Source organism: Triturus cristatus, chromosome 11 (assembly GCF_964204655.1).
Source record: "Triturus cristatus chromosome 11, aTriCri1.1, whole genome shotgun sequence".
Taxonomy (NCBI): domain Eukaryota; kingdom Metazoa; phylum Chordata; class Amphibia; order Caudata; family Salamandridae; genus Triturus; species Triturus cristatus.
In genome coordinates this window covers 1105634141-1105658308 of record NC_140594.1, presented here as the reverse complement: position 1 = coordinate 1105658308, position 24168 = coordinate 1105634141, and the positions used below count along the sequence as shown (strand labels likewise).

General features: G+C 42.5%; 1 protein-coding gene across 11 annotated transcripts in view; it reads left to right on the top strand.

Annotated features, from left to right (window-relative positions):
• Window positions 1–23017, top strand: part of LOC146786085 (eukaryotic translation initiation factor 4 gamma 1-like) — a 68960-nt gene extending 45943 nt beyond the window's left edge. For 4 of the 11 annotated variants that reach the window (XM_085635551.1, XM_085635550.1, XM_085635548.1 and 1 more), the window contains exons 3-8: window positions 9454–9651; window positions 11420–11560; window positions 15314–15550; window positions 17006–17110; window positions 17628–17738; window positions 18283–23017. In XM_085635551.1, coding sequence (XP_085491677.1) covers window positions 9454–9651; window positions 11420–11560; window positions 15314–15550; window positions 17006–17110; window positions 17628–17738; window positions 18283–18333 — 843 coding nt within the window. In that variant the 3' untranslated portion in view covers window positions 18334–23017. Of the gene's footprint in view, window positions 1–9453; window positions 9652–11419; window positions 11561–15313; window positions 16714–17005; window positions 17111–17627; window positions 17792–18282 lie in introns of those variants that run through there. The other 7 variants (XM_085635557.1, XM_085635556.1, XM_085635555.1 and 4 more) reach the window with 4 other exon arrangements.
• Window positions 23018–24168: the final 1151 nt, after the last annotated feature.

Sequence of the window (24168 nt, the reverse complement as noted above, 5' to 3'; positions counted from 1 at the left end):
GGGGGTGTGGGCGGCCTTCTCTGCGCCTCGAACCTGCTTCCTGGATGCGCAACCGCAGTCTCACCTACACTGCTCCCCGGGGTCGCGCTCCACTCACGCCAGGACCCCGCGTGCCCAATCCGCTTCCTGTGTGTCTTCTCTGTGTCGGCCCTCGTGCAGGAGGGAGGGATCAGCGCCAGTCAGGCCACGCTAGGCCCCGGCCTCACCTCTTCCGGCGGGCCCGAGCCACCGCTCACCTGCCTCTGTCGTCATTATGCAGCTTCAGCTGCGTGAGGGGGGGCACCACAGATCACCACTCGGGGGGGGGGATAATGCGACCCCCAGCCGAGGCTCACTCCCAGCGTCAGTCCTGACAAGGCCGCAGGGCGCGGATTTTACTTCGGGGATCACAGCAGCAGGCCAGGCCAGGCCCCAGTGTCTCCCCTCTCAGTTAGGCAAGTGCGTTGCTCACCCAACTCCGATTTTCTATATTAATCGAACTCACAGTTTTAAAAAGTCTTACCAACTCCTCCTTGCACACGTTCCCCAGATAAGAGGCTAGGCTTTTACAAAACAGACAAATACAAGATGGGTTTCTACAACCATAGTCTTCTGCCATCTAAAAGCAGGACGTCCTTCACAAGGAACCATAAGGGCGCATTCCACAAAGTCTATGGCAACTTCTGCAGCATTATATGTAGGTGTTCCTCTGTAACTGATTTGCTGAGCTGCTACATGGAAAAACATTCATACTTTCACTCAACACTACTCTTGCGACTCTACATTTTACAATGACGCAGTGGGGCAAGCCATTATTGACCATCTCTTTATGTAAGTTGAGCCATTGAGCGATTAAAAGAAAAAAGTTATTATTTTTGTGCTTTTATAATATTTACAGATTTATGTAATTTGGAAATACTGCTTGGTACTCTGATTCAAACATGTGAATCTATTAAAGATTGAATGCTATAGAAGAAACAAGTTATTTATCTAAACAAAAATCTGTGTTGTCAGCTGAGAAATAAGTATTAAGTCCAAATGATGGAATTAGAGGTGAATGTGGATTCGTATGAATATGAAAAGTAAGGGGGACCTGAAAAGGGGAGATGAATCCTGGACTCCACAAATGCCAGGGATTATTTTCTGATCCTTGTTGCACTGAAATTGATGTGGAATTTGAGGTTCTATTCGTATACGTGAAAACTCCTCTTGCCCCGTGTTTTCACAGCCACCCATCCCGGATACCAAAACATCTCTCCATGGTGAGAAGAAGAACATGCAGAAGAACATTGCTGCTGGTTCTCTGGTAAAGATGTGAAACAGTGCAAAGCAGGCAATGCCCAGAGGCCAGCCATCAGGAGCAAGAAACCCACAGAGGAGGGCAGCATCACCACACAAGTACGATGGGGAGCCGCTTAGTCCTTCCAGCGGGGCCACAGCACGCAGCTATCAACCTTACACAAACTCTCTGGGTTAGTGAGTCCCACCAGCGTCTAGACATAATTTGGTATATTCATCCAAGCTGGACCTTGTGAACATCACTAATTTGTGTGCAGCACTGTACATCATCAGGATGTCCAGATCTGCTTTCAAGAGAAGGGGGTGCTACCAAGGGCACAAGGAGTAATTCTCTGCTCTTTGTGTTTTTGGGTGTTTTTAAATTTCATGATCGGTTCCACTTCCGCTCCTGAGATCACAGTAGCAAGTCTATGAAACTTTACATAAAACCCTGCCTTACGGAGTATTTCTAAGAGAAATCCCGGATCTCTGTGGTGTCTTCCAAACACGGCAAAGGTTCTACAAAAGCTGTGTGTGTCACTAAGTAGCCTGGATATTGGCCAACGAGCAGCAATGGGATGGGAAGTGATGTTACAGGGGCCAATCTGGGCCCAAGACCCCGGTCACAGCTCCAGGTGGTAAATGGACAGTGATTCATGGTGATTGCCTGTGCCCAGCTTTAAGACTTGATTTATGGAGGGAATGAGGTTGGTATATGTATGGACACAAGACAGAGAAGATGCAAGAGAGCACACAGCAGAGGAAGAGGTGATGGAGATTCAGGACAACAAGGGGGAAGAAGATGATAAGGCATCCCACAGCCGTCAAAAAGAAAGGATGGCAAAGCCAAGGGACCAGATCAGTAGGACATAAGGAAACGGATATAGCAATCAACATCCCCGTAATGACAATAATTGAGACACAAAAATAGTACTTCATCGGGTCTTAACTTTTTGTCCAGATACAAATATGAATTTTGCAAACGTCAGGATCAGTGTTTACCGTTACACAAGAAAGTTGAAGTTATACATGTTTCAACATTTGCACCCTCCAAAAATACAGAAATCAGGGGAAAGTGAAACTCTTAAGTCAACCAGTTGAGGAGGAGATACCAGTCTTGTTAATCCAAAGAAATTTAGAGATAGAAAGCAAAGAGAAAATATGGGAAATAGAGAGGAGACGAAAGCTTAACCCTTGGGGTCATCTCTCTTCTGTCTACAGAGCATGGCCGGCAGATAAGATCAAGAAGGATTGAACATAGTCAGTCTGGTATTTTCCCACAGTTGCACACTTCATCACCGGATCGCAATTACACAGGGAGATGTCTGCAAAATGGAGCTGGTTGCAGGAGTAGCAACTAGTGGAAGTAGGAGCCTTTCTCTTACTCCTCTGATTCAGCACTCAGGTGAACGACAAGTTTGGTGACGTGGCGATCAATGCCAGCGTCACTTCGAGGAGCTATGTACAGTGACTGCTCACCTCGAAATGCAGAATTTTCCTCCAGTTTGCCACAACAAGAAGAGTTCCATTTCTACTAGAGCCGTAGGCAGTAGAGAGGAGAGATCTCCTATCCTCTGATTCAGTAGCAGTTGTAGGGCACGTTTATGAACTGAGTACTGCAGACCATAATACTGCCACTATTGCAAGAAGAACTCATGATGACAATAGTTTTAAAGGATGCTTGTAGAGGCTGAAGTTGCGTCACACCTTGGGAAAGCTGGGACGACCTGCCCCATTTGACTTTTTTCTAACCTGCTTTTTTTCCTCCTACCAGTGTACTTGGCCATCTGTAAGCATATTAAATGTTCACCATGACTTTGCATGATATATAACAGTAAAGTCTAAGGTAACTTGTGGTTGGGGGCAGATGGTTGGTAGAAGGTGAGTACAGGCCTTCTCACCTGTACCCCTAGGAGGAAAGTCTGCTGAACCTTGCCATGTAAATTATGCACAGTCCTCCACAAGTGTGGTCCTTTTTTACCTAGGTGGTGTGTAGTGTGTTGTATTCCATGTGCTTAGGATGTTTTGGTCTAGGAGACTGTGCACAGCATTAACAGCATCCAGGAGTGTAATAACCCCCCTTGTAGCCAGAACCTGTCCAGACCCTCTGAATCATTGCTATGAGAATGTGTTTCAGAGACAAGACCTTGTATGTCCTGTTTGCGAGAGACTAGACCTTGGTGGTCTACCAGAGACATGTTGGTTTGAGGAAAGTATCCATACCTTGGAGTGACATGCTAAAAAATTGACTTTGTATACAGTCCTAGGGTGCTTAGAACGGAATGATTTTTTGTGGACCACTCAATGTCAGGAAAGTTTCCAGCAGAAGTGATTATGTCAGTTAATTGAAATGCATTCAACACTTGTTACAAGCAAGAACCAGCACATGTGAAAAATACTCCCAATCAATCATTTCTGATTACAGCACCGAGTATGTGTGCCCACCGGCTCAGTTTGTTTGTGCCATGCGTTTTGGCCATGAGTGGTTATAAGAGAAGGCAAGTAGGGTGATTACTAGCTACAACTTGAGCAAATTAAGGGAAAGAGTGGGACTATGGCCCGTTTTGGGCATGGGTGATACAAGGGATATAGTAGCAAAATCTAACTTAGGGTCAGCATACAGTTATTCCTCAGATAAAGGTGTTTAGATCTCAGCGTGTGGATTTCTCAGATTGAAGCTCTGTTGACATTGCTATTGTTAGAAGCAAATTGTAGTAAACAGACGATGTCGAGAGTAGAAAACAGCAAGTCTTTATTTCATGAACTCCCACGGGCACGCCGCTTGCCTGTGGCTTCACAGTAATAATGATCTAACTGTCATAACTGTCACAAACACCGCGTCATCGCGGACAGCGCGAGACGCTGAATGTACGCCTCGCGCTCTAGCAGCGCGAGGCAGAGCAGGCCACTACATATCTCCTTTCCTTGGAAAATAGAGAAGCAGAGAGAGCAGCGATGAGGAGAGAAAAGACAGGGAAAAACGAACGAACGAAAGAAAGACAGAAAGAAAGAAAGAAAGAAAGAAAGAAAGAAAAGGAAAGAAAAGAAAGAAAACCACAAGAGAGTAGGAGAGAGAGAGAAAGAGAGAGAGAGAGAGAGAGAGAGAGAGAGAGAGAGAGAGAACAAGTGCAGGAGAAACACCACAGTGGTAAGGAGAAACACCGAAAGTCATTGACGGTATCTAACAGGAATATTAACTGTTCTGGTACTCCTCCTGACAGTGGCGTGGCTGGGAGAAGAATTCGGGACATCAAGTTTACCGTGAGAGCTCCTAAGAGAGGCCTCACTTCTCGACATGGGATACTTGACGTCATTGAGCATATTTTTAACTTTCGCCACCTTGTTACTATTCCACCAGTCTTTTCCATTGACTCGAACAGCATTACCACACACTTTATCCACCACCACAATTTCCCCATACTTGGCTTCTCCTTTCCTTACAAAACCTGGTTTCTTTATTCTGATCCTGTCTCCCACAGCAAATTCTCTGATCTTAACACGCTTCCTTTCATCAAAGTACTCCTTTTGTTTGACCTGGACCTCCGCAGACTTGGACCTCACTTTCTCATCCATCTCTTGGGGAGAAGAATAGGATTTATTCCATTTAGACATCCAAGCCGGTCTAAACTCGGTACATGGTTTCCTACCTCTCAGTAGTTCAAAGGGGGACACCCCAGTGGAAGAATGAGGAGTGGTTCTATAGAACCACAACATTGTCCTGACACTATGGGGAACATCTTTGTGGTGGGCGAGAGCCCATTTGACACAATCACCTATGACTCTATTGAGTCTCTCTACCAAGCCGTTGGTTTGAGGATGATAGAGAGAACTTCGGTGATGAATGATGGCAGATTCTCTAAGAAACTCTTGTACCTCAGATGATACAAATTGTACCCCGTTATCTGAGATTAAAGTTTGGGGAAACCCTTCTCTCATAAATGTTCCCCTTAAGAAGTCAATGATTTCTTGGGAATCAACTTTAGAGACAAACTTGGCCTTGGGCCACTTAGTGTAATAGTCCACCATGACAATGGCGAATTTGCACTGTTGGGGAAGGCTGTGAAAGGGTCCTAGAACATCTATGCCAAGTTTTTCCCACGGTCCACCCGGGAGGGGAATAGGAGTGAGGGGAGGACTACTAGTGTGAAGACTTTTGTCACTTGACGAACACACGGTGCACTCTTGCACCATTTCCTCAATATCTCTATCCATTTTGGGCCACCAAAAGTACTCTCTTACTCTACGCTTGGTTAATGTGGCACCAAGGTGCCCCTCATGTGCTTTGGTGAGAAGAGTGGGTCTGATGTCCACCGGTGGAACAAGTTTCTCTAACCTGAAAACCAGACCATTCTCAATCGAAAGTTCATCACACACCTTGACATAGGGTTGTAACTTAACATCTACATTCCTTTCCCTGGGCCACCCTTGGGAAATATATTTCATCAGGTTTTTAGAGACTTCATCTCCAGCCACCGCCTCCCTCCATTTTTGCTGATCAATAGTACAAACATTACTAAGTTCAACACTCGCTATAATATAATCCTCCTTTTCGTCAAAACAGCATTCATCTATGCCTTGTATGTCCTGACTAGTATTAGCAGGCAAACGTGACAGTGCATCCGCTCTTACATTTTTTCCCCCAGCAATATGTACAATCTCAAAGTTGTATTGTAAGAGTTTGGAGGCTAGGCGTGCAATGCGGGGAGTGGCCCCCCGGCTGTTGGTGCACCCTAAAATCGCTACTAATGGTTTGTGGTCCGTTTGAAGAATGAATTTTTGTCCCCACAAATAATTTTTAAATTTTTCAATGCCCCACCAACATGCTAGAAGCTCCTTCTCAATGACCGAATAGTGAGTTTCAGCTTCTCTTAGTACTCTGGATGCAAACCCTACAGTGTGTTCCTTTTTGTCAACCATCTGTGTCAACACAGCGCCCAGTCCGTAACTGCTAGCATCAACAGTCAAAGTACACTGGACCCCTTGTACGAACGGCTTCAAGGCCTTGACCGTGCTGAGTTGTTCCTTGATCCAATCAAAGGCAGCCTTGCATTCATCATCCCACACAAATTCACTTCTGTCTTGGAGCAGCTTGGAAATGGGACGAATCTTTGTAGCATAGTCTTGAATAAAGCGGGCATAAAATTCTGTGAGACCTAACAGTGACTTGACACCAGCTTTGTCTTTGGGAGCGGAGGCATCAACAATGGCTTGAACCAAACTCGGTTTGGGCGTGACACCTTCACTCGATATAGTGTGACCCAGATAATCCATCTTGTCTTTAGAGAATTCACACTTGTCCCTTTTTAGGACCACCCCATGTTCCTGGAATATGGACAGGATCTTGTTCAGTGCAATGTCGTGTTCTTGTTGGTCTTTTGCGAACAGCAGAATGTCATCCTGGAATATGGCCACGTTCTTTATTCCCTTCAGTAAATTGACCATAACCCTCTGAAAGACAGAGGCTGCTGAGGCCAAACCGAAAGGCATACGACAAAATTGGAACAAACCTGCAGGGGAGTTGAACGCTGTGAAATGGCGTGAATCCTTGTCCAGTTCAATTTGGTGATACGCCGAGGCCAGGTCGAGTTTTGTGAAGACCTTGGCACCTTCGACTACACCCAGCATTTCCGATATGTTCGGTAGAGGATGCGAGTCCACCCAGATGACCTTGTTTAGATTGCGCAAGTCAATGCAGATTCTGAGATCATTATTTTTCTTCCTTGCCACGACCAATGCTGAGGACCAATCAGACGACTCTATGGGTTCAATAACCCCTCTTTTTTGCATGGACAAAAGTTCTTTCTCCAGGTCTTCTCTGATGCTGAAAGGGATACTCCTTATTTTGTGTTTTACCGGTACCACATCACTCTTTATCTTGATCTTGTGTTTAAATCCTTTGATTTTCCCCAATTCGCCTGAAAACACTCTGGGATATTTATTGAGTAGTTCCTCGACCTGTGTTTGGTCCCGAACCACTAGAATCTGTTCCTTGGCTCCAGGGCACAGCATTATACTGAACAAACCTTGGTGGAACCATCCTAATATGTCTAATCCATTGACAGCGACATATACTTTTCCATAAATGTGTCTGTTCTTGAAAATCAAGATGTCCTCAAAGTACCCCATCAGTTCTATACTTCTCCCTTCATAGGATACAGGTTCACGGTCAGGCGGTTGCAGAGGTCTGTTACCCCATTTTCTCCTGAACAAAGATTCACTGATCATTGTGATCCTAGCACCAGAGTCTACAAGCAGCCTCACACTCTCTTCACCTACACCGATGATGGCATAGGGATCTACACAGTCATCAGGGTTACCACTTTTTATGTTCCCTTCCCTAACAACCACTACCATGTCCTTAAGTTCACAAAGGGTGTCGTCACTGTCACTCCCACTTGCATCCATGGCACATGCTACCTGTTCTTTCTTATATTTTTGGCTTTGGCATACTTTGTCAAAATGACCCAATTTCCCACATTTGCGACAGGTTGCATTTCTCGCAGGACACGGTCTACCGCTTTTCACATGGGAGGGATATCCACATCTGTAACATATATCAGTCCTTTTGAAGAAATTATTTGGCTGATAATCTTTTTTTCTCTCATGTTTTTTAAAGCGGACAGGGGTAACGACTTCAATACTTTTACTTTCCAGTTCCTTTATGGAAGATTGTGACGTTTCAATACTTTTCGCTATGCGAATAGATTCATCCAGGGAGGGATTTTCCAAAGATAAAAGTTTTTGTCTAATAGTCTTGTCCAGACATTTCCCTATAAACTGATCACGAATCAACTGTTCACTGAAATTTTCAAACTCACATTCTGCCACCAACTTCCTCAAAGCAGTAATGTATGTGTCTACATCTTCCTCGGTTTTCTGCATTCTTTTAAAAAATTTGTGTCTAGACACCACCACACTGGGTTGCTTATCAAATCTGGCTTTTAATTTTTTCACTGTGTCTTTGTATTCATCTGTTTCTTCGTCTTCTTCCACAACTACATCAGGTAAATGTTTAAGGGTTTCTCTCCCTTCATACCCCAGAGAATGGAGTAGTAAAAACTTTTTCCTTTCTGCCCTGAACCTATGTGCTCCTATAGCACCCAGGTAATTTTCAAACGCGTCGAACCATTTCCTCCAAGGCACAGGAGGTTCGCCCGGTGTGTCCAGGAAAGGAGATGGTGGAAGAATGGACTGCATCATGTGAAATTTCCTTCGAAAATGCAAATGAGGAAATATATATATTTCTTGTTACTACAATTAAGTAGTTAGTGGTGGCAATCAGAGCGTTCAAAATAGCCTATAAGCCAATGTTCTAAATAAGCCACAACTTATGAAACAGCCTCTGTGACCCCCACAAGGGAGATGGAGAGAGAATTTATGTGTATATCCTTGTACATCTTAAGGTCGTGCCCTCATCATGTCGTTTTTGTCAAATGTAGATTGGATAACCCTTATATTTTGCTCCAGAGCGTATATTCTTCCCACTTGTTAATGCTGCCCAGAGTATTCCAGTCCAAGATGACTTTACAATACTTTTCTAAACCTTGCGCGGCAATGAAATTGACCCAAATGAGGCTGTCGCTTTAAGAGCTGGGCGGGGAAGATAACGTGTAGGATTACAGCAACAGCAGAGACGCGCGAAACGCCTGTCGTCATACGTTCCCTCACCTCTAGCTGTTCCGAACAATCACCCGGAGACGTCAGGAGACAGGCGGTCACAACTCCGTGCAAGGCTGAGGCAGTGGACCTGCACCGATCGTTTCGTGAGGAGGGCGCAGGGCGTCCAATTCTTCAGGTACCTGAACCAGATTGTCCTGTGGGTTCTGTGGGAGTCGTACTCGTCGCCACTTAATCTTGTAGTAAACAGACGATGTCGAGAGTAGAAAACAGCAAGTCTTTATTTCACGAACTCCCACGGGCACGCCGCTTGCCTGTGGCTTCACAGTAATAATGATCTAACTGTCATAACTGTCACAAACACCGCGTCATCGCGGACAGCGCGAGACGCTGAATGTACGCCTCGCGCTCTAGCCAAATGCTTAGCCATGAAGCCACTGTTTTTGTTATAAGACTACTCTTATGATAGGTGCTTTCTTTTGTCTGGCTCTTGTGGACATAGGTGGGTGCCATATGGGACACGATTGGCTGGGATGCGAAAACAAATCATTTATCAATATTTAATTCAATTCTTGACAGGATCTCCTCTATAGAATGGACAATATTCTCAGCAGGTTGACCCCACAAACGTTCAAGCAGCTGATCAAGGAGGTCAATTCTCTTCCCATCAAATCAGAGGAGCAACTGAAGGGGGTCATTGACTTGATCATTGACAAGGTCGTCTCTGAGCCAAATTTATCGGATGTGTATGCAAATATGTGCCGCTGCATGATGGGGGTAAGTTTATGTGCTGGGAATTTGTTGATGTGCTACTGTCCAATATGAACATGGTAATACACCTCTCTAATAGGGGTATTTCGATGTGCCGTTGTCTGCAAGGGGCATGTTTTTTTTCTTCTACCGGATGATATATAATTCACGTGCCATTCTGCAAGGATAAATTCATTTGACGCTCTCTGAATGAGATAAGCTCACGTGCTATATTCAGATGAGGATGAATTCACATGCTGCTGGTTGATGGGGGAATGAGGTCCCATGGTGTTCTCTAATAGCAATAAGTTGACAATAAGTAGTCTAGCCCTATTTGATGGTGAAAGAAGTTAATGGGAGGTGCTCTAATGTGGAATAAATTTACGTACTACGTTTTTTGATGCCACACTCTGACTGGGGTTATTTCATGTAATGCCCTCTGATTGGCTATCCAATTATTTCCTAGATTCATTTGAGTTGCACTACCTGGCGGTGGATATGTTTGCATGTTATGTTCTGATGGGGGGTAACTTTGCCTACCATGTTGTGACCAAAATAGGTTTGTGAACCACTGTCTAATGAGGGGATATGTTTGCATTCCAGTCTTCGATAAGGGGTAAGATTGGTAAAATTAGGTAATGCAGCACGCTACTAATAGCAACATTTGAATTTAAATTAGTTGAGAATCACTTATTCCTTTGAGATTTCTGTAATTTTCGTTCTTTTCTTAATCTGAATTTATCCCCAAAGATTAAGGGCCTCATTTATAGGGTCTTTGTGTAGGGTGGTGCAACAAAGTCACCTTGTTGCGCTGCCCTACGTCTTAGTAAAAGGGCAGGAATGCACCTCATTTATCTAATATGGTGCATTCCTGTCCTTTCCCCCAGCGCTGGTGCCATTTCGGCAGCCTAGCGCCAACACAGGCATCCTTGTACCATGGTGCAAGGGTGCCTGTGTTGTCTGATGGATGGTTTTTGTGCAGGAAGGGGCATCTTCCTGCGCAAAAACAATCCTGGGAGGCTTTTTCCTCTTTCTACGAGGATAAATAAAGTTATTTATCCTCGTTACGCCTCAAGGTTTTGGTGCGTCCCTAGGTTTACATGGTTGTGTAAATATGGAGAATTGTCATAATCTGTGGGTGTTTAATGGAAACACCAACTGCAAAGCCCATGGAGCACCTCCCTAGCGCAGAGTAAGGCAGCACAGCGACTTCCGTTGCTTTGCCTTACTCCGTATCTGTGAGGCCTTGTGTGCCCTCATAGATATGTTTTCAAGGTTTGCCCCGCCAGCGTGTCAGAAAAAGTGACGCTACAGTGGCACAAGGGGGTCATAAATCTGCCCCTAAGTCCAGAGCATTGAACTGCTGGTGTCACAGTTGTTCCACCCCGTTGCCAAACCTTTTGAATTTCAGGAAATCTATAGAGCACATTGGGTTGTTTGCTTGGGGTACACATGCATACTAGTCTATTGATCAGTCGTTACATTCTCAGAAATCTCTCTGTTGCCAAGACACTGGTTTGGAATGGCTTGTCATTATCAGATATTGAATGCAGTCGATTGTGACTGTCATTTGTTCTACTGCATAAGGCGTCCAAAGTTAATCAAAGAGACACTAACTAAGAGTGTAAATTTCTTTGAGGTCGGTAAGTCATAGCATTGGTGCTTGTAGTACCTCAAGAACAAATCAGCATCATTCCACAATCTTTCTTTCAGAAATGTGTATGATTAAGCGATGAGATTATTAAGCCACATGCCTACTAGCAGGCTTCACCTAACGATGGTGTGGTGCTTTTAGCTGAAGGTCCCGACAGCAGAAAATCGTGCAGCAACGTTAAACTTCCGCAAGGTGCTGATGAAGCGTTGCCAGGTGGAGTTTGAAAGAGATGACACCGAGATGTTTAGAACGAAGGAGGAGGAGATTGATGCAGCTGGCACGGTAAGCTAGTCTTCTCTTCCCCACTTGGGGTGGTCCCCCTCTCTGTTGCCCAACATGTCTATGGGCTTTCCGCCCTCTCTACTTTCTAACATTCTTGTTCCTGATTCACAATGCTTTGTTTTATAAGTAGTTGTATCTTACTCCTGTTATAGTTGTGATTTACACCTGCATGACTGGCATGACTTGGACCACAGTAAACACAGAGTCCCTATTAAAACAAATTCAATTTTTGAAATTCTTATACATTGTTTATGCTTAGGGAGAAATCGCAAAACATACTGATGAAATACAATATTAATGAGCCTGAGCAACTTAGAAAACTAATCATACACTTGTTAAAAACTTATAAAAACTTGTTAAAAACATATACAATTTATTGACATTCATATATAATCAAAATTAAAACCATTTCATCTTAAAATACATATACATTATTACAAGATAATAGCCGATTAGCCATAAATGGAATAAATAACGGGGTAGACCTTGGGGACTGAAAACTTTATACCCAACCACGGCTCACCAATTGTTACTGAATTACAAATTTAGAATTTTTCTTCTGGTAAGCCTGCCCTATGATATTATATACATTTTCGTAAATATAGTGGCTTAAGAAGGATTGGTCAGATTAATGTTTTTTTATTCATTTCTGTATAGATTTCATTTATAATAGAACTGTGGCACGAACGAACATATCCAACAGTGTTTGGTATCTATATAAAGGTATGCTTAAGCAACTGTTAGGTTTCTTTATACATAAAAAAACTATATGTTTTTGGAGCTACCGTTGAGAACATCTTTTTGTGTTTTTCCCTATTCCTGAAGGTTTTAAATAAGTGGGACATCTTCAATCCCTGACTGTGAAAGTTGATTGCTTCATTGGAAAGTCTAGTAAAATTGAATACTAGCCACGTCCAAAAACTTTTAGGTATGTGCATTTGTTAATAAAATATTGCTCAACATTTGCTATTAAAACTATGGATAGTGCCTGAATGAATATGGGTATGTTATGTTAAATAATACTATTTGCTTTGTGGGTAACAAAACTTGATACTGTGGAGTATGACAAACTATAAAGGAACTATATAAATATATTTTTTTAATGTTTTTAGTTAGTAAAGTTTTTAATAGTTGTATGGAGTCAGCAACACACGAGAACGATTATAACAATACAATATCTATTAATACCTTTTAAATCTAGTACTGTAGAAATTAGCTGTGGTGTCCCGCAGGGCTCCTCTCTTTCACCGATCCTTTTTAACATATACATACGGCCTTTGATCTCTAGCCTCCGGCGGATGGGGGTAACATTTTTTAACTATGCTGATGACATGCAGCTAATTTTCTCCCTGCAGAATTCAGATGAATCCAAAGACTTTGTTAAGAATGCCATGCTGTACATAAAAAACTGGATGGATAATAATCAATTAAAATTAAACTCAATCAAGACTGAGATTATCATACCCAGTAATAAACTCAGCTACTGGACACCCTGTCATTGGCCTCTGGAACTAGGGGCGATTCCACTCCCTAAACCAGTGATAAAGAGTCTGGGATTCCACATTGATTCAGGTCTCTCATGACTGCCCATAGTGGGTCAGTTACCTCTTCCTGCTTTGCCCAACTTCGCAAGCTGCGCAAGATTAGACGTTTCTTCAGCAAAGAGGCTTGTACTCAAATAGTGATTGCGCTTATCCTATCTAAGATCGATTACGGTAATGCGCTTTATCTTGACCTCCCACAAAAGCAGAAACATCGACTTCAGATGATTCAAAATCAAGCAGCTAGAATCATCCATCTTCAGGCTAGACGTTGCCATATTAACCCACTGTTTAGAGACCTACACTGGCTTCCACTGGCCCAGAGAGCTATGTTTAAAACTGGCTGCATTCTCTTTAGAGCTATCCAGGGAACAGGGCCTAATTTAATCTCTTCACGCATCAGTAAGTACTCTTCCCTGTGTACTTTGAGATCAATGCACTCAAATCTTTTGGTGGTTCCCAGATTCAAACGCATCGGTGGGTCTCGGTTCTCTTTTCTGGGTCCGAAGCTCTGGAACTCTTTACCCACCTCTTTGAGGCTCGAGGTGGATTACATGCGGTTCAGAAAACAGCTCAAAACATGGCTGTTTACTTTGGCATATAACTAGTGGCTCTCTATTCTGGCTAGTCTCTGTCAGGAACTTTAGTGCCAAGAAACCTGTTGGTGTACATGCGCTTAAACAAATACCCGAATAACATAACATAACTTAACAATATTTCTTTTGTTTAGAAAACTGTCCTGAAGAAGGTGAACGATTATTCATCCACCGAAACGCAGCGTCGACTTTTCTGTTTTCTTGTAATAATGTATATGTATTTTAAGATGAAATGGTTTTAATTTTGATTATATATGAATGTGAATAAATTGTATGTTTGTAACAAGTGTATTATTAGTTTTCTGTGTTGCTCTGACTCATTAATATTGTATTTCATCAGTATGATTTGCGATTTCCCCCTAAGCATCAACAATGTATAAGAATTTCAAAAATTTAATTTGTTTTAATAGGGACTCTCTGTGTTTACTGTTGAAATTGACCCTGTCCCAGATTGGATTTTAAGGGTACCTCCTCCTTTTTTTCTTATGACTTGGACCACTCCACACCTGAAACAAGCTCATTTGCATGTAGGATTTCAGGAAATGATTCAAATAGTTCATAGCCACTGAGTCCCACTGCGTCTTGTACTTAGATCCTAAGTTCATGGCCAAACATAAGATTTAGCCTGACATTGACGGATTCGGGACCTGTGAATAGCCACAAAGCACTGTGCCACCTGTACACCCCTGTTACATCCTAAAGAAGACAACCAGATATTCTATCCTACAACAAACTGAAGTAAATGCTACGGCTCTGGTTGACAGTCAACCCTTGTATACGGGGTCCTTGCCATCACTTGTACTTTCATAGCATCTCATGCTTGGAAGTATCAACCAAGGATAGTCTTTGCATGAATCTATGAAAGATACCAATGCTGGAGAAATCTTGTTATAAGCGAGTAATTTTTAAAACTTTGCAGGTGTGGCAAGGGCAGGAAATGTATTTTAGTGGTAAATTGCAGACCTCGATCTTGGAGATTTGAGGTTTAATCCCAGCATCATCACTTGACCAACGTTTTGTCATTCTCGATAAATCACTTCATCTCCCTATGCCTCAAATTGTTAACGTGTAATAGGATGTACATATGTGTAATTAATTGTGCAATGTAAAAAAAAAAGAAATGTGTAATGTAAATAGCTACTTTACAGTGTGATGTCTACTACTGTCCCTAATACATGTCAATTTCCCTCATTGAAATCCTATTTTCTGAGATGGTTTCAGCTGGACCCCACACAGCACCTCAGGTTCAAGATAATTCTGCAACTTATATAAAAAATATTTTCTGTTCTTTGCACCACAGAATGAACTCTGCATTATGTCAAATACCTTGATTTAAAAAAAAAAAAGAAAAATGAGGGAGAGGATGTAGCCTTATGGCTAGAGCTGGCGACCTCAAAGCTGGGGAACTGGGTTTGAGTCTCGGCAACAACGCTCAACATCCTGTGATTCTGGGCAAATCACTTAATCTCCCTGTGCCTAACAAAAAAAATAATGAATGTGTAACGAAAACCGGTGCTCATGTAAAGCGCTCTGATACTTTCAGGTCTAGTTCGCACTATATAAAACTTTATTAAAAAAAACAAAAAGTGAGTAACCCTGACCCCTTTCCTTCGAAGCCTGAGCAAAAGATACGCCTTAAGGAAGAGCTGGAGCTGTCACGAGACCAGTCTAGGAGGCGGCATTTGGGTAACATCAAGTTGACTGGGGAGCTGTTCAAGCAAAAGATGTTGACGGAGGGCATCATGCACGACTGTGTGGTGAAGCTTTTCGCGAAAAAGGACGAGGATTCGTTGAAGCGCCTGTGCTGGCTTTTGTCCTCCATTGGCAAGGACCTGGACACTTGCAAGAGTAAGGTATGGCCTGTACTACTGTGCACACATCCATTCCCTCACAATACAGTGCAGCCATCGTACCACCACTTGAGTGCTCCAAGGCCCTATATACTGTCTCTGGTGGGGGTACCCAGAGATGACCCATTTTCACATGTAAGGTGTGAGTGGCTCCGCAGTTGTCATTTTTTATTTGTATATCAGTACTTACTGTTTTGTTTTTTCACCCTATGAGTGGAGGAAAGAAAAGAAAAAGAAGGCTGCTGAGATACTCATACCAGACATAGATGGAATCCAAAAACCACCAAGTATATTATAGGTCTGGTAGATCCACTCGGGAGCAGCAGACATGCATCCTACTGGAAGGTACCCACAATGAGCAATATGATACTGCCCACAACAATAAGAAGATTTCATCTGGAGTATCAGAGAGACACCAGCTCTGAGCATCGACACCAACATAAGAGGTGTGGAGAGACTCCACGGATGCTCTGTGTGCATGACGGAAATGTTAATTTCAAAATTAATTGAATCACCTGGGTGAAATTCCTTCTGCAGTATGCTTTCTGTAATCCGCATCTCTAGGAAGATAGAGACAGACTAGAGACAGTGAAGACATTATGTTATGTAGAGATTGCATAATGTAATCAAAGGTCATAGCTCAATAATCCAGTGATGTATACACTGTAGTAAGATGTTGTGTTGGGAGTATTGAGGCTTTATTTGGCATTTTTAACACCCAACTAAACCAGGAGAATACATTTCTCAGATAAGCTATGTCAACGGCGGCTCCTCAGCAATGGCGGAGGAGCGTCGCCCCACTGTCTGGTGCTGAGCCAGCAAACGAAAAATGTTCTAGCATTGTTTTATTTTTTGTTTGCTGGCTCTGAGCCAGCTTGTGCACTGAGGGGCTGGGCATGGGACCGGAGGAATGCTTGTACACTCCCTAAGCACGCATGTGTGTGTCTGGCTGGCCGTCTCAGGCCGACCAAAACACACATGTGCACTTATGTTTCTCCCCCCACAGACTCCATGACCTGGGCAGAGCGTCTTTCCTGCCCGCTCAGGTGAATTCCCATGCTGCTCTGCAGCATGGGGATTGGATGGGAGTCTGTCCCAGGGGCTGCTGGGACTAGGAAGAGGACAACAGGAGGGACACGATGCCAGGAGGCGGACGTTGGCTTCAGGTTAGTTTTTGTTGTAAAATTATTAACACGCCCCGTGCTCTCCTTTACCCTCCCAACGTGCTCCACCACCCTTTGTTAGTGGCTGCTGCCACTGAGCTATGTTTCCATTGGCCGATCTGTATGAAATGGCCCTGTGCATCTCTCACACATCTTCTCCACAAAGATGCAAGCATTAATGACTTGTACAGTGTTTTGTGATGTATGAACATTGATGACTGTTTAGCACCCCGTCTGCCTGTGCTGTGTGGAGCCACCTCGGCTCAAAACTAACAGTGTCTGCTTCTTTTACCAGCCAAGAATGGACCAGTATTTTAATCAGATAGAAAATATCATCAGACAAAAGAAAACATCATCTCAAATCCATGTCCTGTTGCAAGATCTGATCGAACTGCGTTTGGTAAGAGTATGGTTTTGCCTGCTGTCGAGTTCTTTACTTGTTGTAAACGTGCCTAGAGCTGGTATACTGCACGCTGGCCCACTCGACAGCGTGTCAGCATCCAGCCCTGGTTTATGTGGTCCTTGGATTTGTGCCAAGACCATCTCCTTGTTTTTGATGGAACTAATGTGCTGAATATGAATTGCGCTGCACCAGGCCCTCAAACACCTGCCCCCCCCGAGAATGGGTCGATTGGTAGTAGTAATCACAACATGCGCAGACGTAATAATTCATGTGCAGAACATGTGATTTCGTAGGGTCTTCACCATAACTGGGGAGTGTTCATGCGAGACTGGCTTGTTCTTTAGTTCACTAACTGATGGGGTACGCCGAGTACTTGCGCTAGGTAAGGAGTTGAGGAATACAAGGGGCTTCCTTCTCTTCTTTAGTCTTGGAGCCTGGGTGTAAACCTCACTTCAGAGGAATCGTTGTAAGTGAAGATCAGGTGGCAGCTTTCGTGTAATTCTTTCTCTTTCAGTGTAATTGGGTGCACCTAGGTGAAGAAGTTCCCAAGACTGCCGACCAGATCCACAAACGTGCCCAGATGGAAGAGCAATCGGAGGCCATTGAAGAACACAATCTGACCCCGGTGATGCATGATGATAAGACGGACCCTAACCCTGATGAAGCATGATCTGCTATGTTTGATGCTATAGATCACTGTGCAGTATATCCGAGTGGTACACATAATATACTCTGTAGCTGTGTGGTCTGGCCTAAGAGTCATTCCTCTTCCCCGACTGAGCCTAAGACATCATCAATAAATGGATATATTATAAGAGAGTTATTCGTTTAGGTTAGAATGACCTTGCAGAGTGCGCCTTTATGGATGGCTTCCCTAGTGACATAGATCTCACTGGCTGAGGTCTTAGAGAGTTGAACTATCCCTCTGGGCCTAATAGATTTTTCATCCTGAGCCTGTAGACAGCAGAGCCATAAACAGATCTGTTTCTGTTGAAACTATTGCATTTTAATCTATCATTGTACATGCCCATGATCCTTTCCTTTCTTGTTTTTGAAAGCTTCCACCCATCCTCATCCACACACACTCATCTCTACCTGTACCTTGCTATATCACTCTGGCTCCGGGAAAAGATGTATTTCTTGAACATATCCATAACTTGTTATTGCAGCTGCTGGTGCTTGTGGAAAAGAAGGAGGCCAGGAGATCAACAACGCCATGAATGCAGTGCTGGTTGAGCAAGACAGCCACCTCATTGGCGACAAACAAATGTTGTGAACTCTTCATTGTACACTTCAAGATTTTATTCCATGTACTAAAATATATTTATAGCAAGAAAACAATCTGTTCCGTGTCAACTGTTCAAATCAATAAGTTCCACACAAGACATCACAAGAAGTGTTCATTGACAAAAATTGGAAATTTCTCCTTCCCCAAAAAATAGTGATAAAGCGCTTCTTCCATTCCCAAGTGTTGCACAGTGGTCCGAACCATCCGCGCAATCTAACCCTTAGAGGTGTACTTGCACTCTCATAAATCAACCCTTTTAGCTGCCACACACCTGTCAATGTTTTCACACCACAATTTTGTGTTTGAGGTGGGGGAATCTGGACTACTACATTTCTGTGAAATGTTCTTGGATTCAATTGGAAACCCCTACTTAACACTGGACTATTGGTGCCGGTGACGCATTTTATATAAAATGTTTTTGCATTATCTTGACATTAATAAGTAATCATACAATTGTTTTAATCCTGTTTTGTTCACATTTGGATTGACCATCGCCAATGTATGCCTGCATTTTAAAATGGCTAACATCTGGTTGCCATCTTGTTTCATAACATGTGTGTTCTCATGTCTAGGAGCAGCTGAAGCACTATTTAATGAACCTGATCCTCCTTGTTTTCTTTCTCATGTGAAATGTTTTCCTTACTTGATAACTGTAGACTGTAATTTACTAGTGCAGCTGCAGAGCTCAGGCTGGTCCAGTGTATCTTGTTTTGTTGCAGATAACTGTAAGCTTTAAGGGCATTCCGGGAAGACTCACTGTGAACGATGCTGAGAACTTAAATGAGCATTAGATTGAAACAATTGCTTAAACCTGAGAGGAGCATTTTGTGGCAACCATATGTAGGTGCAACAAATGTTAGAATTGTGTTGTTTAAGCTTGTGTGGAGTAGACCATGCAGCAGAATACTTCAAGGCATATTGTAGTCTTTCTTTTTTCCACTTTACAGAAAGCTTAAAGCAGAATAGGGTACTCTCTTCATGGGAGAAATGATTTGATTTTAATTGGCTTTTATATGAGGCAATTTTATACTAATTCGTCCTCTCATTAACATGATGTTGACTGATTTGAGCTTCATATTTACAAAGCATTGATTATTGAGTGATACTAATTTGGTCATTTTTGGATGGTAAAGTTAGTTAATCTTTCATTAAAACTTTGTGGTTTAGAAACATAATCACTCTCCGCCTCTCATTGTGGAGCCTAAAGTGCTGTACATTATTTAAATGTATTGATTTGATGACTAGCCTTGGTTCCGGATTTCGATTCATCAGAAAGCGTATTTATGGGCCCAGAAATTAGAAGGAAGAAGCGCTCCATCATATTGGTAGCAGAGGATGGTTCTGGCTGAGCCTTGGGTGGTGCCAAATTTGCCCCACTTCAATCTGCATTCCTGATTTTCCATGGTCCCAGTCGGATTATTGATGGCGTTCTGGCGCTCCAAAAGCAGTTGCAGTATCCTAGGAGTCAGAGTATAAGTAGGGTTATGATGATTTTGCTTGTGAATTGTCGAACGTTGTGTTATTTGTTGTTCTGATGTTTTGTCATGTTTTGAATTGGGGTGTCAAATCTGGGTCCAACTACGAGGGTACGTATCGACTTAGCAGCTTAATCGCTCTCCTTATATTTGATTAGTAGATAACTGGCTGACAACAATATGGCCCCAAAATAGACATTGGAGTTTGACACAGGTGCAGATAACCACTTGTTTATATGGGAGGTGGAATCAAGCTGGATATGATTCTTGAGCCGATCGAGCAGACGGATAATAAAAGCAGGAGGTGCTGTGGGTTTATGTAACAAGGGGGAAGGTTGCTCTGTGCTCTGATTCTGGGAGCACATGACTTTTTAATTTTTTTTAATGACATTTTGTGCAAATACAAAACATTTCAACAACAGAACGAGCCAGTTTGTTGTTATAGCAATACAGAATGTGGCTTAGTCACAGTATATACATAGGCACAAAGTACAATCTTTGGTCACGTTGCGTTTACACTTTTGATTCAAGAGAGCACTAACCACAAAAATCCAAATGCCCTTTGACATCAGTATGTGAGAATGTAAGCTTATAGAACCCAGGACCACATAGTACATTGCAGGATTTGTTTGATCCTAATCAAATGTATACAATTCTCCCCACAGTCTACAAGGCGTTGAGAGCGGGGATCTGCCCCTGAGCTCAGAGCATTCTGGGAGCACATGACTTAATAGGTTAGAGGTCAGCGGCAATAGAATGCAGGGTATTCTGAAATACCAAGAAAATAGAGCCATTGGCAGTAGGGTTGGATCCCTGACTGGCAGGCTTACTCAGTTGTAAACAACCTATATTTTGGGTACTAAAATCGCATAGAGTAACCAAGGAGAACTTTGCCGTGGATGCCGGGAGAGACCACCCGGCTGGCAGGACTGTGTGGCGATGACTGTTGTCGATTCTACACGACATAGGCATAAAGACAGCAACTAATTAGGTTGGGTGAGAATTTGCCGCATTATGTAAAAGAGGCACAAAACGGTATAATTACCCTCCCCCCAAAGAAAACTAAATATAATGTGGGGTAAGGGAGCAGAAGATCTGAATGGGAAAGACTTGAAGTGAGGTAATGAACAGTATTGGACTCTTAAAAACACAGAGCACTTGAGTCCACAACTAGTCCTACCTTATTCTTATTTTTCTCTTTAGTTTTAACTGAAACCGGGGGTGCATGTAAGTAGCACAGAAATACTATCAATCCCTCAAAAATGAGAGAGTGAAAAAGATGAGGGCTTTTTGGTTAAGCTACAACTAAGAACGCAACAGAGCAGTGGTAAGTTTATGTATACATCAATAAGTGTAATGACAAGTCAACCCCAGAAAGAGAAAGGGTCTCTATGTTAAGCAATAAACAATGTGGACACGCCCCCGTAGGAATAGGGTCACTGGAAGTGATGCCTGGATTAGTATAGGAGCACAGACATCCAGTGGATGTTTAAGAAGAACCCTCACCCACCAACCTAGTTGGTGGCATGCTTCATCATTGGGGTCCCAGCTGGGTTGCCGAAGTCAACCCAGATGTGCTTCAACACCTGATTACAGCGGAGCGGGTATTGTTGTGTGAGGTGAGTGCTTATGTGAGATGTGACTGAGTGTTAAAAATGTCTCTACGAAATACCCTTGTAAAACAATTTAATGAAAGGGTCTTAGGACATGGTTAAAAACATAGGCGGGATATTATGATAGTAAAAGTTTTACTTCAATATCCCTTACAGTGTGGTCAACTAGTGTTTCAGCCTTCTACGATGTTCATGAGGCTTTCGTCAGGACCAAGGTAAAGTGACTGAAAAGTGGAGTAGCCACAGAGGTGCAAGTATCAGCCCACATACTAAAGTGTGCTGTGAGTGTGGTGGGTACGTTGTACTTACGGACCCGTCAAGGTAGGTATCTGTAGAAATAGACGCATACAACATCAAAGACATACATGCATGTAACATCGAGTATCCTTACTTGCATGCTTGGAAGTAAATGGCTGGGCTCACTGGGGCTCCTTGAAGAGCTGTAGTACACCAGACTGTAAGTGAACTAGTAACATCACGCATGGTGACAGGTTAAGCCTACATATCTTTGTCTGCAGAGTAGTTACCCGACGGGATGGCGGTTTAGTGGAACAAATGAATAAGCACAATCTCGGCATCGCACCTTTCCTAATATAATTAGAGAGAATGTATCAGGGGTTGAGACTGCATTTAATAACTTATAGCTCAATTATGGTTACAGAACTGGGACCAGAAATTTGTGGCTGACATTTGGGATAATTAGGGTATTGGAACATCCCCACAGCACAGTAGTAAGTTGCAATTTTGAATAAACTTTTTTCACAATAAAAAGCTCAAGCTCTAGTAAGAGAATAACCCAGGAGTGCTTGTTCTAATATTTTATTGTCTAGAAAGGATCACAACTGCAGAGAAAGTTGTATTGGGTGGAGTGATTCAGTCACCACTGCACAGAAGAAGACGTATTGTCCAGGCAGACGAAAAAGGTAGTGATATGACTTATTGGGGCCTACCTGCTGAACAATATTATGATGGAGCATAAGATATTGAAATCAAAATCTATAAACCCTGTTAGAAGGGGTAATATGTACTCGCCCCTTCCATACTTGATTTAAGGTGGAGCAATAGACTATCACTGCTCCAGCTACAAATGTAAAGTCGCAAGCATAGAGATTAAAGTAGGTGTGAGCTGCTAAAAGGATTGATCTGCCCTAATACACATTTGAGCCTGATTTGTAAACTTGTTTATTGTTAGGTCAAAGAATAGGATATTGAATCAGATTTTTTTGTCTCCTAAAAATGTTGAAGGTGGGGTGAACTAATTCAAGTACCACCAAAACGTCACATTGACTGTACTTTTTTATCAATTATTTTCTATGAATTGTTTCTATGAATTGTTTTTAAATTATGTCATCATTTGTCTTAAATTGTTGGATAATAGATGCATTTACCTGTGTGGATCTAAAAGATTTTAAAACAATGTATTAACAATGGAGAAAATGTGTGAAAAATGTTTTTTTAATACATATGTATGATTTTATGGCATGGAAATAATTTGATAGCACTAAATAAAAATAGGCATTTTTCTGTACACAGCAAGATACTGCTCAGTTTTCTTAAAATAATATTTTGATGGGGCTCTTTGATTGTAAACATCAATGTTTAGTGCATCTTCATAGCCTCTTGATAAGCAAATTCATTTTCCACTCGAGTCAGTTGCACAAAAGGGAACCCTCTTTTCAGACATCCCTAAGTTCTCCCACACTGTCTTCAGAAAATTTCTTGCCTTGTTTCTATTTCCATATTCTCCACACTTTTACAATCATTCTTCAATTGCTCCACCGACAACACATACTGCCCAGAATGATCTCTTCAGTCCCCACTTAGTTCCTTAGTTACCTGCACTCGTTTCAGGACCATGTGTTACATTCCCTGATGGAACCAACCCAAGATTTTTGGGCCTTTTTTCACTGCGTACATTTGCCTAACATTCCTTGATGGAACCAACCCAAGATTTTTTGGCTTTTATTCACTGCGTACATTTGCCTAACATTCCTTGATGGAACCAACCCAAGATTTTTTGGCTTTTATTCACTCGTACATTTGCATTTGCCTAACATTCCTTGATGGAACTAACCCAAGATATTTTGGTCTTTATTCATCACCGCGTACATTTGCTGTTCTGTTTTGTCTCCTTTGAACTCAATATTAGTTAGAAAGCACCAATCAGTTTAATTCCAAGACTGTTTTAGGTTTCATGTTCATCACCCTGAAGCTGTAGCTTCCCGACTTCTCAATGTTTTCTAAATGTTTTCTCAGACAAAATGACAAACATTTGCAGTTGAATCAATTAGTAACTTCCTAAATATTCCTTCGCCCTTAACGTCCACAACCAGAGCTCCGTATTACTTTTTCTCAACCATAAATAGTTCACTGGTTCATCTAACAGCAAGAACCACATTTCCCATACTTTCTCGTAATGTGTTTTCATCTATCACCACATCCACCTTGGATTTTGTGTTCTCTAAACAACATACTCTTACAAAATGCCCTACCAACCTGCACTGACAAATCTAGTATTAAACATGTATTTGGGAGATCTGCATATGTAAGTGTTCTCCAACGCATTTGAGCTTGTTTCAGAACCAGACTGATTTTGTCTCCCATTTCCCTTACTCACAAGACTCTCTGCTTGCGCATCACACACAAAGTTACATTTTTATTCATAGTTTTAGCACTGAC